Source organism: Tachypleus tridentatus, chromosome 10 (assembly GCF_004210375.1).
Source record: "Tachypleus tridentatus isolate NWPU-2018 chromosome 10, ASM421037v1, whole genome shotgun sequence".
Lineage (NCBI taxonomy): Eukaryota > Metazoa > Arthropoda > Merostomata > Xiphosura > Limulidae > Tachypleus > Tachypleus tridentatus.
Window position 1 is genome coordinate 172,319,269 of NC_134834.1, and position 15,508 is coordinate 172,334,776.

The window sequence follows — 15,508 nt, forward strand, 5'->3', positions numbered from 1 at the left end:
GAAGAAAAATTAAAAGTTCAAGTGGTCTTAAGCATATCAATCTGGTTTTGAAAATGCCAAATCTTTATTATGCACTTACCCTTTATTGATGGCACCTGGCTTTGATAAGCCTTTCGTATTAGCTGTTGATGCCACCAATTGTGGTGCTGCTACCATTTTATTACAATTAGACAACGGAAGTATTGAATACCTTGTTTGTTATTTTTCTAAACATTTTAACTGTCACCAAAAGAACTATTCAACTGTGTGAAAAGAAACATTGACTTTAGTGTTACCTTTAGAACATTTCAATATGTATGTATCTGCATTAGAGCAAGCTGTTGCAATTTACACTGTTCACAACCCACTGTTTAATTAATTTGTGGAATAAAGATATGTAACCGATGTCAAGGGGATGGTACTTCTGTCTGACGCGTGCTCTGTATGATCATCATATGATTGTGTTATGTACTGTCATGATTTATGAAATTGTTTAATTATCTTAAAGAATTATTGTTAAAGTGTGTGTGTAATATCTTAGTTAAAAATTCTTTAACGCCAATTTTTAAATCTATAAGGATTTACTGTTCTAAATTTATTTTGAAATATACGTTTACTTCAGTTTACTATAATATATATTTAGAAATGCATGTAACGCATATTGTTAAATATGTGTTACAAAAGTCCCAACTGTTCTCTAAATTTGTAGAAGATTCTCAAGCTTAGGAATCAACAATGTACTATGTACGTATATAAAACACTAGTGATCGCCAGTATTATTGCCAGCTGAGTCTTCAAAAATCTTGCCTAATGAGTATACAGGGTAGCCATCGAAACACGAGGAGAGAGAGTTTTAATACTGTTGGATTGGTACAATTAGTATACTATAAACCTCAGAGCTATAACTGTGAGAAACGCTTATTAATCGGAAAACTACAGATATTTGATTAAAAACGTTTATAGATTTTAAACATTACAGACAGTTTAACTTTAGTGAATTAGCTCCAGACGTTAGTATTTCTATGGGGATATTAGATATTGTCGTTGGTGAAAACTTACAGGTGCTCAATGAAGCAGCTAGCTAGCTGTCAAAAAAAGTGTACCTGTGTCTCAACATAGAATTAATTCGCTCTCCGTGAACCGTCTGTAAAATATTCAGATGAGACAGAAGGCTCAATATTGTTTGTAAGTTTGTAAAACTTTTGTATATAACTTATTATTTGTAATAACTATTTGTGATAACCCGTTATTAGAAATTGCATTGTTGTTTCTATATTAAAATATATTTCTCTTAAGAAAAAAAAATGTGTGTATCAACCTTGTTGGCAAATATCAATAATTTGATAAATATCGACATTCAATTAATTCTAACTTAAAATTTCTGGCTATTTGAAATCGTAATACGTTAACATACGTAATATAAGAAATCGGAAACTCGTTCGGAATAAATTATAATATGTAACAGCATATGTTGAATTTAATAAGTGCAATATTCCAAATTTTGGCTAACGTGTTATACAGGCATAGCTTCTTTATTCTTTGAATCTGTCTTCTGGTTGCACAGTAGATTGACAGAGACAAATATTTACCCAAACACCTAGTTTTAGCCATACTGGTTATTCGTAGGTAAGTAGTGATATTTGTGTTTATTGTTATCAATATATTCTTGGAATCTTGTATTTTTCTTCACATTTTTCCTTTCCCTTTTTCTGTGTGTGGATTTCGCAGTCGGGATTTGTGTATATTTAATATAACAGACCGTTCATTATAAACCTGTAATACATTAGTTTTGGCTATAGTTTCTATTAAACGTTACTTCTTATATCCACAATTACTTCTTTTCTCAAGTAATTCTAGGCGTTTATAAAATATTCGTTCAGGTATGCTTTCCGGTATGTGTAAACTTCTGTTTTGTACACCTTGACTCATGTAAAATTTACTTTATTCTCCAGTTACGTTAATTCCAACGGATTTAGATACACATAAACCCCAGCTTATCTGGTTTATGTGACCCCCTTTTCTGTCGGCTGTCAAGATACCATATGGTTAACCAAATCCAGTCGTCAAGATACCATATGGTTAACCAGTCTTCTTCATTTAGCCACTACTTGTGTATTTTCACAGCGAAGGTTTTGATTAAGTAACTTTGTTACAGGGTCATGATCTGACGTCGGTAAAGGAATCTAGGACACAGCGCTTTGTCAGGTCTGTGATTGAAAGATGTACACACGCACACACACACCGATATCGACACTAAAAATAAAACACCACAAAGTTTCTCAACTCCTCATCACTGACACTCTCCTGTGCTCCCCCTCACTAACACATGCATTGTCATCACAAAGTGTCCTAATCTTCATCGTATTTACTGCGAAACCACAAATGTCTCCTCATGTTCGAAAACATTAGTCATTGCGAAATACACAGCAGATTCAAGTTTAACCTGTAAAAATTATCACGCTGGTTTGGAGTTCGGCTTAAAACGCATGGCAGCTACTTTACTGAAATATTCAATATTCTACGTAACATTAAAGGCAATAATACTCATCTTTAAGTATAACAGGATAAATGAATTGCCGAATACTTACATTAAGGCATAAGCCGTATTACACACCTTGCCCTACCGAAAAATAAGCAAAGTACACAGTTTAAGTTAATTCCTCAAAGTAGAACCAACACCTTTGTCAAACGTCATTTCCTGGATCGATTGTCAAAAATAAACGTCATTTCCTGGATCGATTGTCAAAAATATCATCTGAAAATCAATTATCGATTAGAACAACGATGAATTCTGTACCGTTCAGACACAAATTTTAACTATTTCTTTTCTTCGGACAAACAAGCAGATAATTTCATCTGAAAATCCCAAAACGGATGTTTCTTTTTGTTAGTATTTTATCTAAAGTTCTTTAATTTTTACAACTTACAATAATCACGAAAATACAATACTTAGACGATTAGTGTATTTGTAGGTCCCTTTTAATAACTGAATAGTTTTAGTTCTAAGAAACGCCGACTTTAATGCACTCAAATCGATTATAATTATTTTTATTATCTTTGTTCCTCAGAGCTAATAAATCGTGCAGAAATGGCTTCAAAAAATTATGACACACTCACTGCAAAAAACCTCTCAGAAATCGCAAGAAATATAACCTTATTTAATTCAAGGTAATTTACGATCCATGTGCCTGAAGTTATTTTATTTTTCAGTGTGACTGATTTCGAATTATAAAAAAATACAATTATAAATATTGTGCTTTTAGTAACAAGTCCTCAATGACTTAGTGTAAGTCTGAAGGCTTACACTGCTAAAAACCGAGTTTCAATACTCGTGATGGGTACAGTACAGACAACCCATTACGCGACGTTGCGCTTAGCAACAAAAAACAAAATCTAGCAGTAATGTTAGTTACAAATAGCACGTTGGGTGTTAATGACTATATTTTCTAACCACCTAAGCCGTATCATAAGGAATTGCTTCCTTCTAAAAGGGATGTCGAGAAAATCCACTTGAAGTAAAAATATATCTCAGGACGGCTGGTAGGGGTATTAACACTTTTACTACTAAAGCAGAGAACAACCTATCGACTTTCTTTGGTCATTTTCAGGTTAACAAAAGAGAGAGTTTACAACTGACCGTTGCCGAGCACATGTCTTAGGGACGAGAGATTTATTGTCGTTAGATAAACGACAATAAATCCCAAGATACAAAAAACTACAAAACCTCACATTGCTGCATGCCATATGCTCCCAACATCAGCGAAAACAATAACCATCGTTTGGAAAAAAAACTTATAACACAACATTCCAGTAAACGCGAATTGTATTCAAATACGATGTACAAAATCAAAGTTCATACCATGTAAAAATTACCCTGACAAACGCAACACCAACATAATTTATAAAATACAATGCAACAACTGCCACGACTTCGAAATTGGAAAAAAATGCAAAAAAATGGAAACTAGATCAAAGAACATCTTCACACGTTTTTGAACACTGCAAATCAAATAAACACGACATAACCATACAAAACACCCAGATACTAAGTAGGGAAACAAATATAAACAAACGCAAAATCAAAGAAGCCCTACTTATACAACAACTACAACCAAAATTAAACCAATATAAAGGAACACCTTTATACCTCTACTAATTAATAACCTAACATCTAACTGCAACACCCCCCTAGTAGGAATCTGGTACCCGTTTATATACTCATCCCTGAAACAGGTGTCCGGCAACGGTCAGTTGCAAATTCTCTCTTTGTTAACCTGAAGATGACCTATGAAGGTCAAAACGTTGTTCTCTGCTTATCAATAACAGTGTTAATACTCATACCAGCTGTTCTGAGATACATTTATATTTGTAAAGCTTTTGTTTGATGTTAAACACAAAGCTACACAACGGCCTATCTGCGCTCTGCCAACCATGGGTATCGAAACAGGTTTCTAACGTTATAAGTCCAAAGATATACGTCTGTGTGACTGAGTAGCAACGTTGTAAAACGTAGTGAATAATTTAAAATTTCTTCTTTGATGACAAATAATTAAACAATAATAATATTTTCAGCTTCATGTTATAACAATTGAAAAAAAATGATTAACAACAAAAACATTTTTTTATTTTAAAGTTCTTATAATTCCGGATTTGTCGGCTAATCATACAAACATTTAATCGTAAATAATACCATTTTTAAAACCTATAATCTAGGTACTTTACCTCTAGAGTGGCGGATTTATCATCCACAAATAAGAGTCTAGCTTGCCAGCCATCAGAGGGAAGCACATCATCACCAGCGGGAACTACCGGTATGACGTTCATAGTGCCTTGAGCGTAAGTAGGATTGGGAGCTCCTGCAAGATAAACATTTAGAAACATTAGGATTTCCAGGTTTTAAAATACTAAAATAGTAATACAATACGTCTTCGCTACCTGAAAATTATAAAACTGACGTAAAAAGGAAGTCACAGAATCTGCGTTTTGTTCTAACCTAATTATAGAAAAGTGATATTTTAAATACTACTGTAATATAATTCTTACAAGACAACTTTTTTGGGAAGCATTCTTATAAGATATTTTGACTCACTGGAGTTGAAATTATAATGTTACTGCATTTAATTGATTGCTTTAATCATAAACACCAAAGCACTTCTACTAAAACTTAGTGCCCCTAAAAATCTAACACAACTGGATAAAAGGAAGATAAATCTAACCGAACGCTAACTTATACAACAACTCAAGCCCAAAATAAACTAATACAAAAAAACACCTTTATACCTATATTAATAAATATATCCAACATCTAAGCACGCCCTCTACATTCCCACTCAATTACACAACCGCCTTTAAACATGTGATCAGCTACCGGTCAGTTTCCGTTTCTTTCTTTGTGAAACTAACGATGACCGAAGAAGGTCAAAACGTTCCTCTACTAGTGCTTTCTCTACTCATACCAGCCGTTTTTAAATACATAGTTTAAGTAACTAAACACTATTTTCTCTTCTTTGGATTATTGAAATATGTCATAGTCTCAAGAAATAAGGTGGCCTGGCATGGCCAAGCGCTTTAAGGCGTGCGCATCGTAATCTGAGAGTCGCGTTTAAATTCCTTAACAGAGGTCAAAAGAGTATGATGCGTTATTAACTGAACGTTTCTTAGTAGTAAAAGTATCCAGTGAGTGTACATGCATGTCACGGACTCGTAATTGACGGTCGCGGGTTCGAATCCCCGTCGCACCAAACGTGCTCGCCCTCCCAGCCGTGGGGGCGTTATAATGTTACGGTCAATCCCACTATTCGTTGGTAAAAGAGTAGCCCAACAGTTGGCGGTGGGTGGTGATGACTAGCTGCCTTCCCTCTAGTACACTGCTAAATTAGGGACGGCTAGCACAGATAGCCCTCGAGTAGCTTTGTGCGAAATTCCAAAACAAACAAGAAATAGGTCGCAGTCTTAGAACAACTGCTTTAATTAACATTTATTATATTTTACTATGTTTTACTTTTCGAAAAATGGAATCGATTTTTTTCGCTAAGAAATATCTTTGCAAATGTCGAGCTTGACGCCGATATGATTTGTGATACTTATTCATCCAATCGCGTACATCACGACCTCATTGAAATGAGTAACGTAACTAAACAATTGGACAGTTTTTTCAATGCGTAAGTATGCTTTTAAATATACTGCGTGATTTTGAAATTTGCTGATAGGTGTTCCTTCCAATAAACAATAGGTGACTGCCAAAAGAAGCCATGGATGGCTAACTATGTTGAACAAGTTTTTAGGATGGTAATGTCAAAACTATGTTTACAAAGTTTATTTTACACAATCTTAAGAGGGCATGAAACATAATTTTAAGTAATAAATCACAAAGAACACTAATTACCTACTTAAGTACGTACAACAGTTCAACATATTTGCAATGTCAAAAGTATTGGTAATAACCAATTGCAAACATCTTATACAAGCTTGAGATTTTGTCAATCTAATATTGTTGTTAATATCGCATCTAAATTAAGTGAAAAGTTTAGGGAACATATATCCCCCCATTTTAATTAATTTGGGGCACATGCGCTTTTCATGTTCTGTATGTTTGACGCCTATAAAAAAAAAGTATGTATTTAATTTATTTACATGATGAGATCAAAACCTAATAATTAGAACTGACAAACGAATTCAACAATAATTTCAATAATGAACGTTCACGTTTAAAGTTCACACTGTGTTCGTTGGTAACGTAATGATGGAAGGCTTGAATACAAGCCTGCGTAGTTTTCAAAACATTAATCTGTTCAGACATCCTGTGACAAATGCTTATTACTCATTGGAAATTTTCCAGATGTTTCACTTTGTCCATTCCCAAAAATTCTCCCTTTTACCATTGTCGAATTCGACGATAGAAGGTTGGATACTCTTTTGCCACTTATCATATACATGTCCTTGTTTGTTTTAATTTCATGCAAAGCTACACGAAGGCTATCTACGCTAGTCGTCCCTAATTAAGAAGTGACAGAGTAGAGGGAATGCAGCTAGTCATCATCACCCACCGCTGGCTCTTGGGCTATCAACGAAATTATAACGGCCTCACGGCTGAAAGGGTGGGGATGTTTGGTGTGACGGGGATTCGAACCTGCGACTCTCAGATTATGAGTCGAGCGCCCCAACCACCTGGCCATCCGGGCCCTGAAAGATATACATAAATAAATATAAATTACATAAGTTGACACAAACTAGCAGTGAAAGGCAGCTTCGTAGCGATTGATTCAAATGAAGTAAAAACCTTTGAGAATTACTTAGCTCTTAAGTGACTGACAGAAATTATATCTTAAGTAAACGATAAAAAGCAAAATATAATGTTTAATTAATACGTTATGGCAATTTTGTTGATAACTGTCATCAAATCTATACATACTTCTGAAGAACGAAGTTTAAGCTCAACCCTAATCTTCGTTCTTATGAAAAGGTTCGAATTACGTAAGATAATGTGACACTCTTTAAACTGTCAATAAACGCCCAAACCATACTCACCTTTTACTGTAAAGACAAGACAAATGGCATCTTTTTCACCATTGTAGATTCTGTTGAAAGCGACTTTCACCTTGAAAGGAAATCCACGACGAAGAACAGGTTTTGGTTTGTCTTTTTGAACCAAATCGTACTCACTGGTGTGATGATTATTCACATTTTCAGAGACGCATAAATCAACACTTTGAACAACCAAGACTTGATCTTCAGTAGAACTACCTTCTGGAGCTGAAATATGTATTTACTGCATTAAAACCTTGTGATGGATTTAGTTTTTGTATATTCCGTTTTTACAGAGAAATTAGAATTTTTTTTGAGTCTGTTATAATTATATCATTTCATTATTCTACTTAGTTTTTTATCTTTGCTCACACGCCTCATAGGTAAGTTCATCAAGTCCTTTAAAAGGACAAGACATTTTTTTCCAAGAAATATATTTGAGGACATTTGACAAGAAATGGGTTTAACAGAGGGCGTTTTTCAAGAAATGAGTATATTTGAGGACATTTTTCATGCTACTGTTTTAAAAACCTTAATCAAAAACTAAGATTCATAAACTATGTTGTTTCATAAGCTTATAAGCAGAAAATGATTTTTAAAGTAAAAAAACGAAACAAATACATTCTTATAATTTCCGTGCCTATTAAAGCTGTTTTATATATTTTTTTAAAGAGTTAAAGTGAAGGAAAACAATTGGAAAGTTGAAATTCTCTGCGAGTTTTCACAGGATGCATTAATAGTTGATTAATTAACATAAGTTATTTCTGTATATAGGATTAATTAACATAAGTTATTTTTGTATATAATGTTATAAGCTTCTAAGACACAAACCTTCTTCTTAGTAACGCCTACAGAACCAATGGCTTACTACCTTCAATAATTTTTACTTCAAAACATAAAGTTCATTCGGAGTTTATGTGGAATTGGAAAATGGTTTAATAATTCAACATGTTTTGCAAGAATGTAATATTTTAAACATAACTGCATGAAAAAGTTGCTTTCGTTATTTATTCCCGAAATACGTATTTGTATTTTGAAACTACGTATTATGACTACAATTTGTTTAATTTCAAATATTAATTAAAATATACATGAATTAACGCCATCACTCATCTAATTCTTTATCCATTTCTGAAATAGTTTAATTTACTTTATGACATTATGTATTTGTTTACGGTTTTAAACTGTCTGTCACGCGGTTCATCGATTATTATAGTATAAACTTCTCCATTGCATTATAAGGATAGAGAAGATATAAAATGGTTTTAAGCCTTTCATTGTTGTGGACACGTGTCCTCCTCAGAAACCATACTGTTGACTTCTATACGTTCCCTCTCCCCACCTAAAGCACTGCCATGGTACTCATATATTCTTCTCTAGGCTCGAGAGCACTACGATTTGATACATGTACTCTCCTCTAATCTCTAGAACACTGCCATGGGATGAAATATATTCTCCTCTAGAATCTAAAACGCTGTCATACGAGATGAAGTTTTTACACCATTAATAAATGGCATTTTCCTTCAAACTTCTCAAAATATACCTGTTTCAGATAAGTAACAAAATAAACATATGGCTCTTTGTTTTGATTGTGCATATAAAAGTAGACATAGTTCCTGGAGTGCTATTTATCAATAGACATGGCAGTAAAAACCCTCATGAGCTTTGTTATTAATGAACAATAGCAATTTATAAATCTGTAACTAACATTTTCACCTTTGTATAAAAATCAAGTCAAAATATATACACGCAGAGAAGTTGAAACCATTATTACCATTAAACCGGTTTGTGTAATGAAAATCAGTCGGTTCATAACACATAACACTTAGTAGACCCAGATACTCTTCCTCAGTTTAAAATGTTTCGAAGTTTGCCAAGCACTACGCCATATTTATTACAACCCTTACCACTGATTACTAATAATTTTAGGTAATATTTATTATCCCTAAATCCAAATAAAAGCTGATCCGTTTTGCCCTCCGGTGATTATAATTTTAAATTATTATTTTATTGCTTGCACTTGGAAACTTGATAGGAAACAGGTAACACAAGTTTTAGTAATGTATAGGTTGGGAAGGAGCAGAACTTTACATATTATTTTTAGTTCAATACGTGGGAAAACTACTTCTTGTAAAAATTGTACAGGCTAACAGAAACGCTGCCCTACGGGCGCCTCTTTGTACTAGTAAGTACTAATAATTTTCTAAGAATTGATTCTTTATGGGGGAAAGTATTCGGATTGTTTTTTTTTTTTAGTTACACGCAACTCCTTGAATCAAAATGATTCAATGTACAGAGCTCAAATTTTACTGAAATATATTAAAAGTATTACTGTTTATTGAAAACAATAATATATTTTTAAGAAATGCAGTTTTTCAGTACCACGTTTAAAAATTACACCAATAAAGACATAATCAAACCTTCACTCCAGTCCTAGTGAAAGTCGTGTTCTTGTTGTGAAGAAAGTACGTTTATTTCAAGCTGTGTTCTGTTATAAAGATCTCGTTGCTGTACATACCACAGTTATTTTTCTGATTGTTTTAATCTTTAATGCCCAAAGTGCGAAGTTTTTATGGAAATGTGTTTGTGGTATTCTTCAGTAGGTGGCGCAGGAGTTTTGATTACTTGCATAGATTCTGACATACACGCTACGTCCATTGTAGAAAGATATATTTGTTCACCAGTTTAAAAAATTGTAGAAAAGTGCGTGCTATTACCCACAAAGTGAAAATTCTTTAAAGAAAAGAATCAATTTGAATTCAAATACAGGTTCACCAAGTACCAGCTGATAATCAAAATAGCAACTTTAAATCACACACAAAAAAAATTAAAAGTTGTTTGAAAATTTCTTATAATAATAAATGATATATTTAATTTTTTTCTTCAGCATGATTCTGTACAACTATTTTATTATGTAACTGAGAAAATTGTATGAACAGTAAATAAACTTGTAATATTTAATATCTTATGCCTAGGTAACCGAGTTATGATGAATTTAGAACATAAATATACGCTTAGAAACAGGGAAAAGTACCTTAAGCTGAATTGTCTACATGGTTAGAGGTTATATACCTTATAAATAAGTAAGTTATTTTGAACAAAAAAGTAAATGCAATACACTATAAAAGCAAAAACTCCTCTAGATTCTTTCCAGGGAAACTGCTAGATTCACATTTGTGGTTCATAAAAAATGAGACAATATAAACATAATCCAGATTAAGAATCAAAACCTAATGCCACGGTGTCGTTTGGTTATGCATTAAGAGCATGGAGAGCTAAATACTTTTGTTACTCAAAGTTATTTACTTCCTCACGATTCAACGATAAGTGAGAGGGCTTATCACGCTAAAAATTGTGTTTCGATAGTCGAGATGGGCAGAAGACAGATTGCTCGTTATGTAGTTCCGCGTTCAACAAAAAACAACGTTACCAAATAACGGTGCCTCCCCTCTAATACAACGGTAAGTCTACGGATTTAGAACGCTAACATTAGGGGTTCGATTCCCCTCGGTGGACTCCGCAGATGGCCCGATGTGGCTATGCTATAAAAAGCACACACACACACACTAAATAATGTTTAAGTGTTTGATGATTAGTTGTTTCTAGCATTAAAATTGCTCATACATTACTTATATGACAATTTATGCATCGGATTGATACGACAAACGTATGCAGCTAGTCATCACCACCCACCGCCAACTCTTGGGCTGCAATTTACCACCTCTTAGTGGGATTGACAGTCACATTATAACGAACGGCTGGAGGGAGTGTATGCGACTCGGGCGCGAACCCGCGAAATATTTAACAAGTGTTAACGCGCTGGATGCCAGGCCATACCCATTAAGACGTTCAAAATGTCTAAACTGATAGCATATTTACAAAGGAGGTTTAAATGAGACATAAGGACGATGTTCATATAGAGTTGCATAATGAGTGTTAAGTGAATTTTACGCAAGTTACGTTCTTATCTTATCATAATGCTTATTGGTTATATCATTCGTGTTTTGTACTAATGAAGTTCATGTATTAACAAAAGGCGTGTGCTTTGCTCACTAAGATGTATTACTTATTGTATTCGTTTTAACAGGCATTTGTAAAGTAAAGTTCATGAATAACTATACTGGTTATGGCTCTATGTACTATATTAATGCATTTTTCTATACCAATTTATACTTACTTCTATATGTAAAAGTGTCACCAGTTTTTACTAACGCTGTATATTTGCATTCATGATAACGATTACAATGTTTTTGTTTGTTTGTTTTACAATACTAGCGAATAAGAGCTTCTGATGGTATTGTCTCTTTATTTTAAGCAAGTAATTTGAGATTATAAGTTTAATGCATTAGCCCTTTTTAACACGTAAGCAAATTAAACTATTATCATAACTCAATGTATTCTAGTATGTGATATATCCTATCAATCAATATTCTTATTTTGATCATACAGCGGCAAAGGCTGCTCTAAAAAACATAACATGGCTAACCAAGTCTTTTGGACAATCTCCCGAATATGTGGAGTCTTGAACCGCTGCCAAAACAGCTTGTCGAGCGACCTTCTATCATCGGTGCACGTGCCCACGTGGTCACGTATGTTTATAAAACCGTTGCTACAACAAAGATCTATCATATGACGTATATAATGTAAGGTGGTGTCAGATCTGAACAGTAATACTGTAATCGGTATCTGACGTTTCAAAAAAAACACTTTTTGTTTCGTTTTAAATAGTTGGAAATACTTCCTTTGTGTAATTGTGCACGTCTGCACACTAAACATTTTATGGCATACAAAAATAGGAGATAGCTAGAATCGTTAGGAATGTTTTCAGATACAGTAGACGTAAACACGTAGTTTTTTTACAGTGACGAGAGTAAAAAATAATAATAAAAGCTCAACAAAACCCTATGTTTTTGTAATCACAGAATAGCCTTTATCTGTTTTTATTACATCTCATTAGCAGACGAAATGTCGAGTTTTATGGAACTTTTTTTTATAAAAAGACTCTCACTAACTCTTAGCTTTCAGCTTTTTATCTAAAACGTATTCCTGGTACGGATTTTTTTAGGCGACTAAGTCTAGTGTTTTATTTTTACCAACAGAAAAATGTGAAACTAATTAACAAGAAAAGTAAGGGTGAAATAATGAATGAAAAAAACAACAGCCAAGTGTGATAACAGTGACATAATCTTTGTATAAATTTAAATATATTTCAACAATCTTGTAATATTGTTATTAAAATATTTGTTAAATGTTTTACAAAAAAAAACTTAAGTAATAATGTTATTATTAAATATTTTTAAAATTTAATTACATTACAACAATTTAATAATAGCATTATTATTTAAACATTATAATTGTAATACTTTATAACAAATCGAATAATTAAAAAACTTTCATATTTCGCAACAATGAAGTAATTATTCATTATTTACTTACTTTTAGTGGAACGTTCTTGAAAAAACGTAAAAATCAAATATTGAGCGCTTCTACTGTATAGCTTTGTACTCAATAAAACATTGTAGTAAAGCTGTTGCTAAAGAATTTTTTAAAATTTAATGACTTTACAACAATCCATTAACAATAATATTATTTAAACCTTAAAAAACAAACCATTTTACCACAATCCAGTAATATTTTTATTATCAAAGCAATTTCCTACCGTTATGTATGTATGCGTTTTCTTATAGCAAAGCCATTCCACGCATTAAAGGATTGATCACGATTTTTACTTTTAATTATTTTGAGAATATAAGGTACGTTTAACGGATTCGAAAAGCTCAGAAAAACCACATGAAAATATATGCAGCTTTTGATAAGAAACCAAAATACCTTTTCACTAACTTTGTTCGTCGCGCTAAACATTTGTTGACGGTCAATCCACTATTCGTTGGTAAAAAGTACCAAGAGTTGGCGGTGGGTGGTGATGAAAGTCTTACACCTAAATTAGGGACGGCTAGCACAGATAGCCCTCGAGTAGCTTTGTGCGAAATTCCCAAACAAACAAACAAAATCCCAAACACTAACTTTTGTTCGATATTTTGTTTTTTAAAAAAAATCAAAATTAATCTATCTTATTTTTCTAATTGTTTTGATTTTTGAACAAAAGGTTTTAAAAAGATTAGTTGGACTTTAATTTTAGTCAGTTTTTGAGCATTTCATCGTGAAACGTTTCAATATAAACAAACTTTTAAAATGCGTAAATCAATATGCAGTCAAAGAAAGAAAATACCAAATATCTACTATTCCATTTGCAATCCTACATACGAGGTCTGATCAAAAAGGTCTAAGACTTCTTCTGTTACAGGTTCCAGTATAAAGTCAATGAGCTTCACTGAGGTATGTACAAAGTACAAATAGTGATTTACCCCACGAACAAGCCATTTCTACAGACCTTATACCCGTGTTGCGAAAAATGTGTCCAAAGACAGATGTATGTACCCTGTCTTAATAAAAAAAAAATGGACAGAAAAGAAAACAACGTGTTTGCATCAAGTTTTGTGTGAGAAATGGTAAAGAAAGAACGGAAATTCTCAAAATGTGAAGAACTGCCTTTGATGATGACTGCTTAGGTAAGGATGTCGTTTATCAGTGGATAAAACGCTTCCAGGATAGCCGGGAATCGGTCAAAGATGACCAACGTTTTGGGCGACCATCGACATCGTCCATTGATGAAACAGTCGCTAAGGTGATAAACAGTTAACCAGGCCTTTATAAGAGATCTTAATTCGCTTGAGGGAGAAAGTTAGAAGAAACTGCTACGAGCTGGGAGGAATGGTCACTGTTTTTTTCATCATGACAACATGCCTTCACACACTGTTGTGTCTGTTCAAGAATATTCGGCAGAAAAAAAAGATTCCTGTGATATCCCCTCCCTCCGTATGTTCCTAAAAATCAAAATTAAGTTGAAAGAAAATAGATTTGATGGCATTCCAACCGTCCATAATAATACTAAAGTAGAACTTGGTCGCATAACAGTGACATCTAGCATTGCTTCCGAAAATGACAGGAACGTTGCAACAAATGTGTACCAGAGGGGGGAAATTACTCTGAAGGGGATAGCATATAATACTAACGTATGCACATTATTCTTCGGAATAAAAGTGAAGTATCAGAACTTTTTGATCGCTCCTCATATATATATATTAGTTTAGGTATACATCGATAAAGTTTCGTTTCTTCCTTTCAAAGGTATCACACGAAGCTATACAACGCTATATAGTCGTTTCTTAATTTCAAACTGACAGACTAGAATGCATGCAACTAGTTAGCATCATCAACTCTTCTCCAGCAGAATAAGTAAAATATAAACGAATACCTTGCAATGGAAAATAAACCATGAAATACAGAATTCACATTCTGGGCACACTAATCACTCTAATTTAGCCCATCTGCTGAGCTAACCTTTTACCGGGAAGTATTGTGATTAATTGTTACTTATAGCATTCTTACGGATGAAAGGGCGAGCATGTTCGATTACGGGATTCTAACTCGCAGATTTGTCAGTTATGCCACGTGAGTGTTAAGAAAGCAGGTTTTCCTACTGATCCAATGTATCTATTGGTGATTTTAAATCACCATGCGTTTGTTTTTGGTTTGTTGTTGTTTTTTTGCAGTGGATAATGTGTGTAACAGAATGATTTTCCCAATTATTTATCCCTTCTTGTGTTGTGGTTGGAACATAAACACTTCTATGTTTACAGAAGAAGGGTATATTTTCATTATTAGTGTTTTAATATTCCTTATGAGTTGTCATGCATAGTTTCAAGTTTTACTAGTTTACCTTGGCAATAGGAAGTTTAAGTTTTTTATGCATATTACATTTTATTTGAGACGATATTAGAAAACTATGGCCTTCAATATTTTCATAAAGTCAATCAAGTGTTATGAGACTTGTAAATAAACAACCAACGCGTAGTCACACAGTTATGATTAAACTATTTAAAATGATGTGAATCTGTGCTTAAATCGAAACTAATCAAATGTTGGTCCAACCTATACTAAAGCC

The 15,508-nt window shown here is 33.4% G+C and overlaps 1 protein-coding gene across 3 annotated transcripts in view; it reads right to left on the reverse strand.

Moving 5' to 3' along the window:
• LOC143230917 (annulin-like) overlaps nt 1–15,508 on the reverse strand; it is a 125,093-nt gene that overhangs the window by 37,374 nt on the left and 72,211 nt on the right. For all 3 annotated transcript variants that reach the window (XM_076465235.1, XM_076465236.1, XM_076465234.1), the window contains 2 exons: nt 7,507–7,731; nt 4,702–4,835 (listed from right to left, as the gene is read on the reverse strand). In XM_076465235.1, the coding sequence (XP_076321350.1) occupies nt 4,702–4,835; nt 7,507–7,731 (359 nt within the window). The remainder of the gene's footprint in view (nt 1–4,701; nt 4,836–7,506; nt 7,732–15,508) is intronic.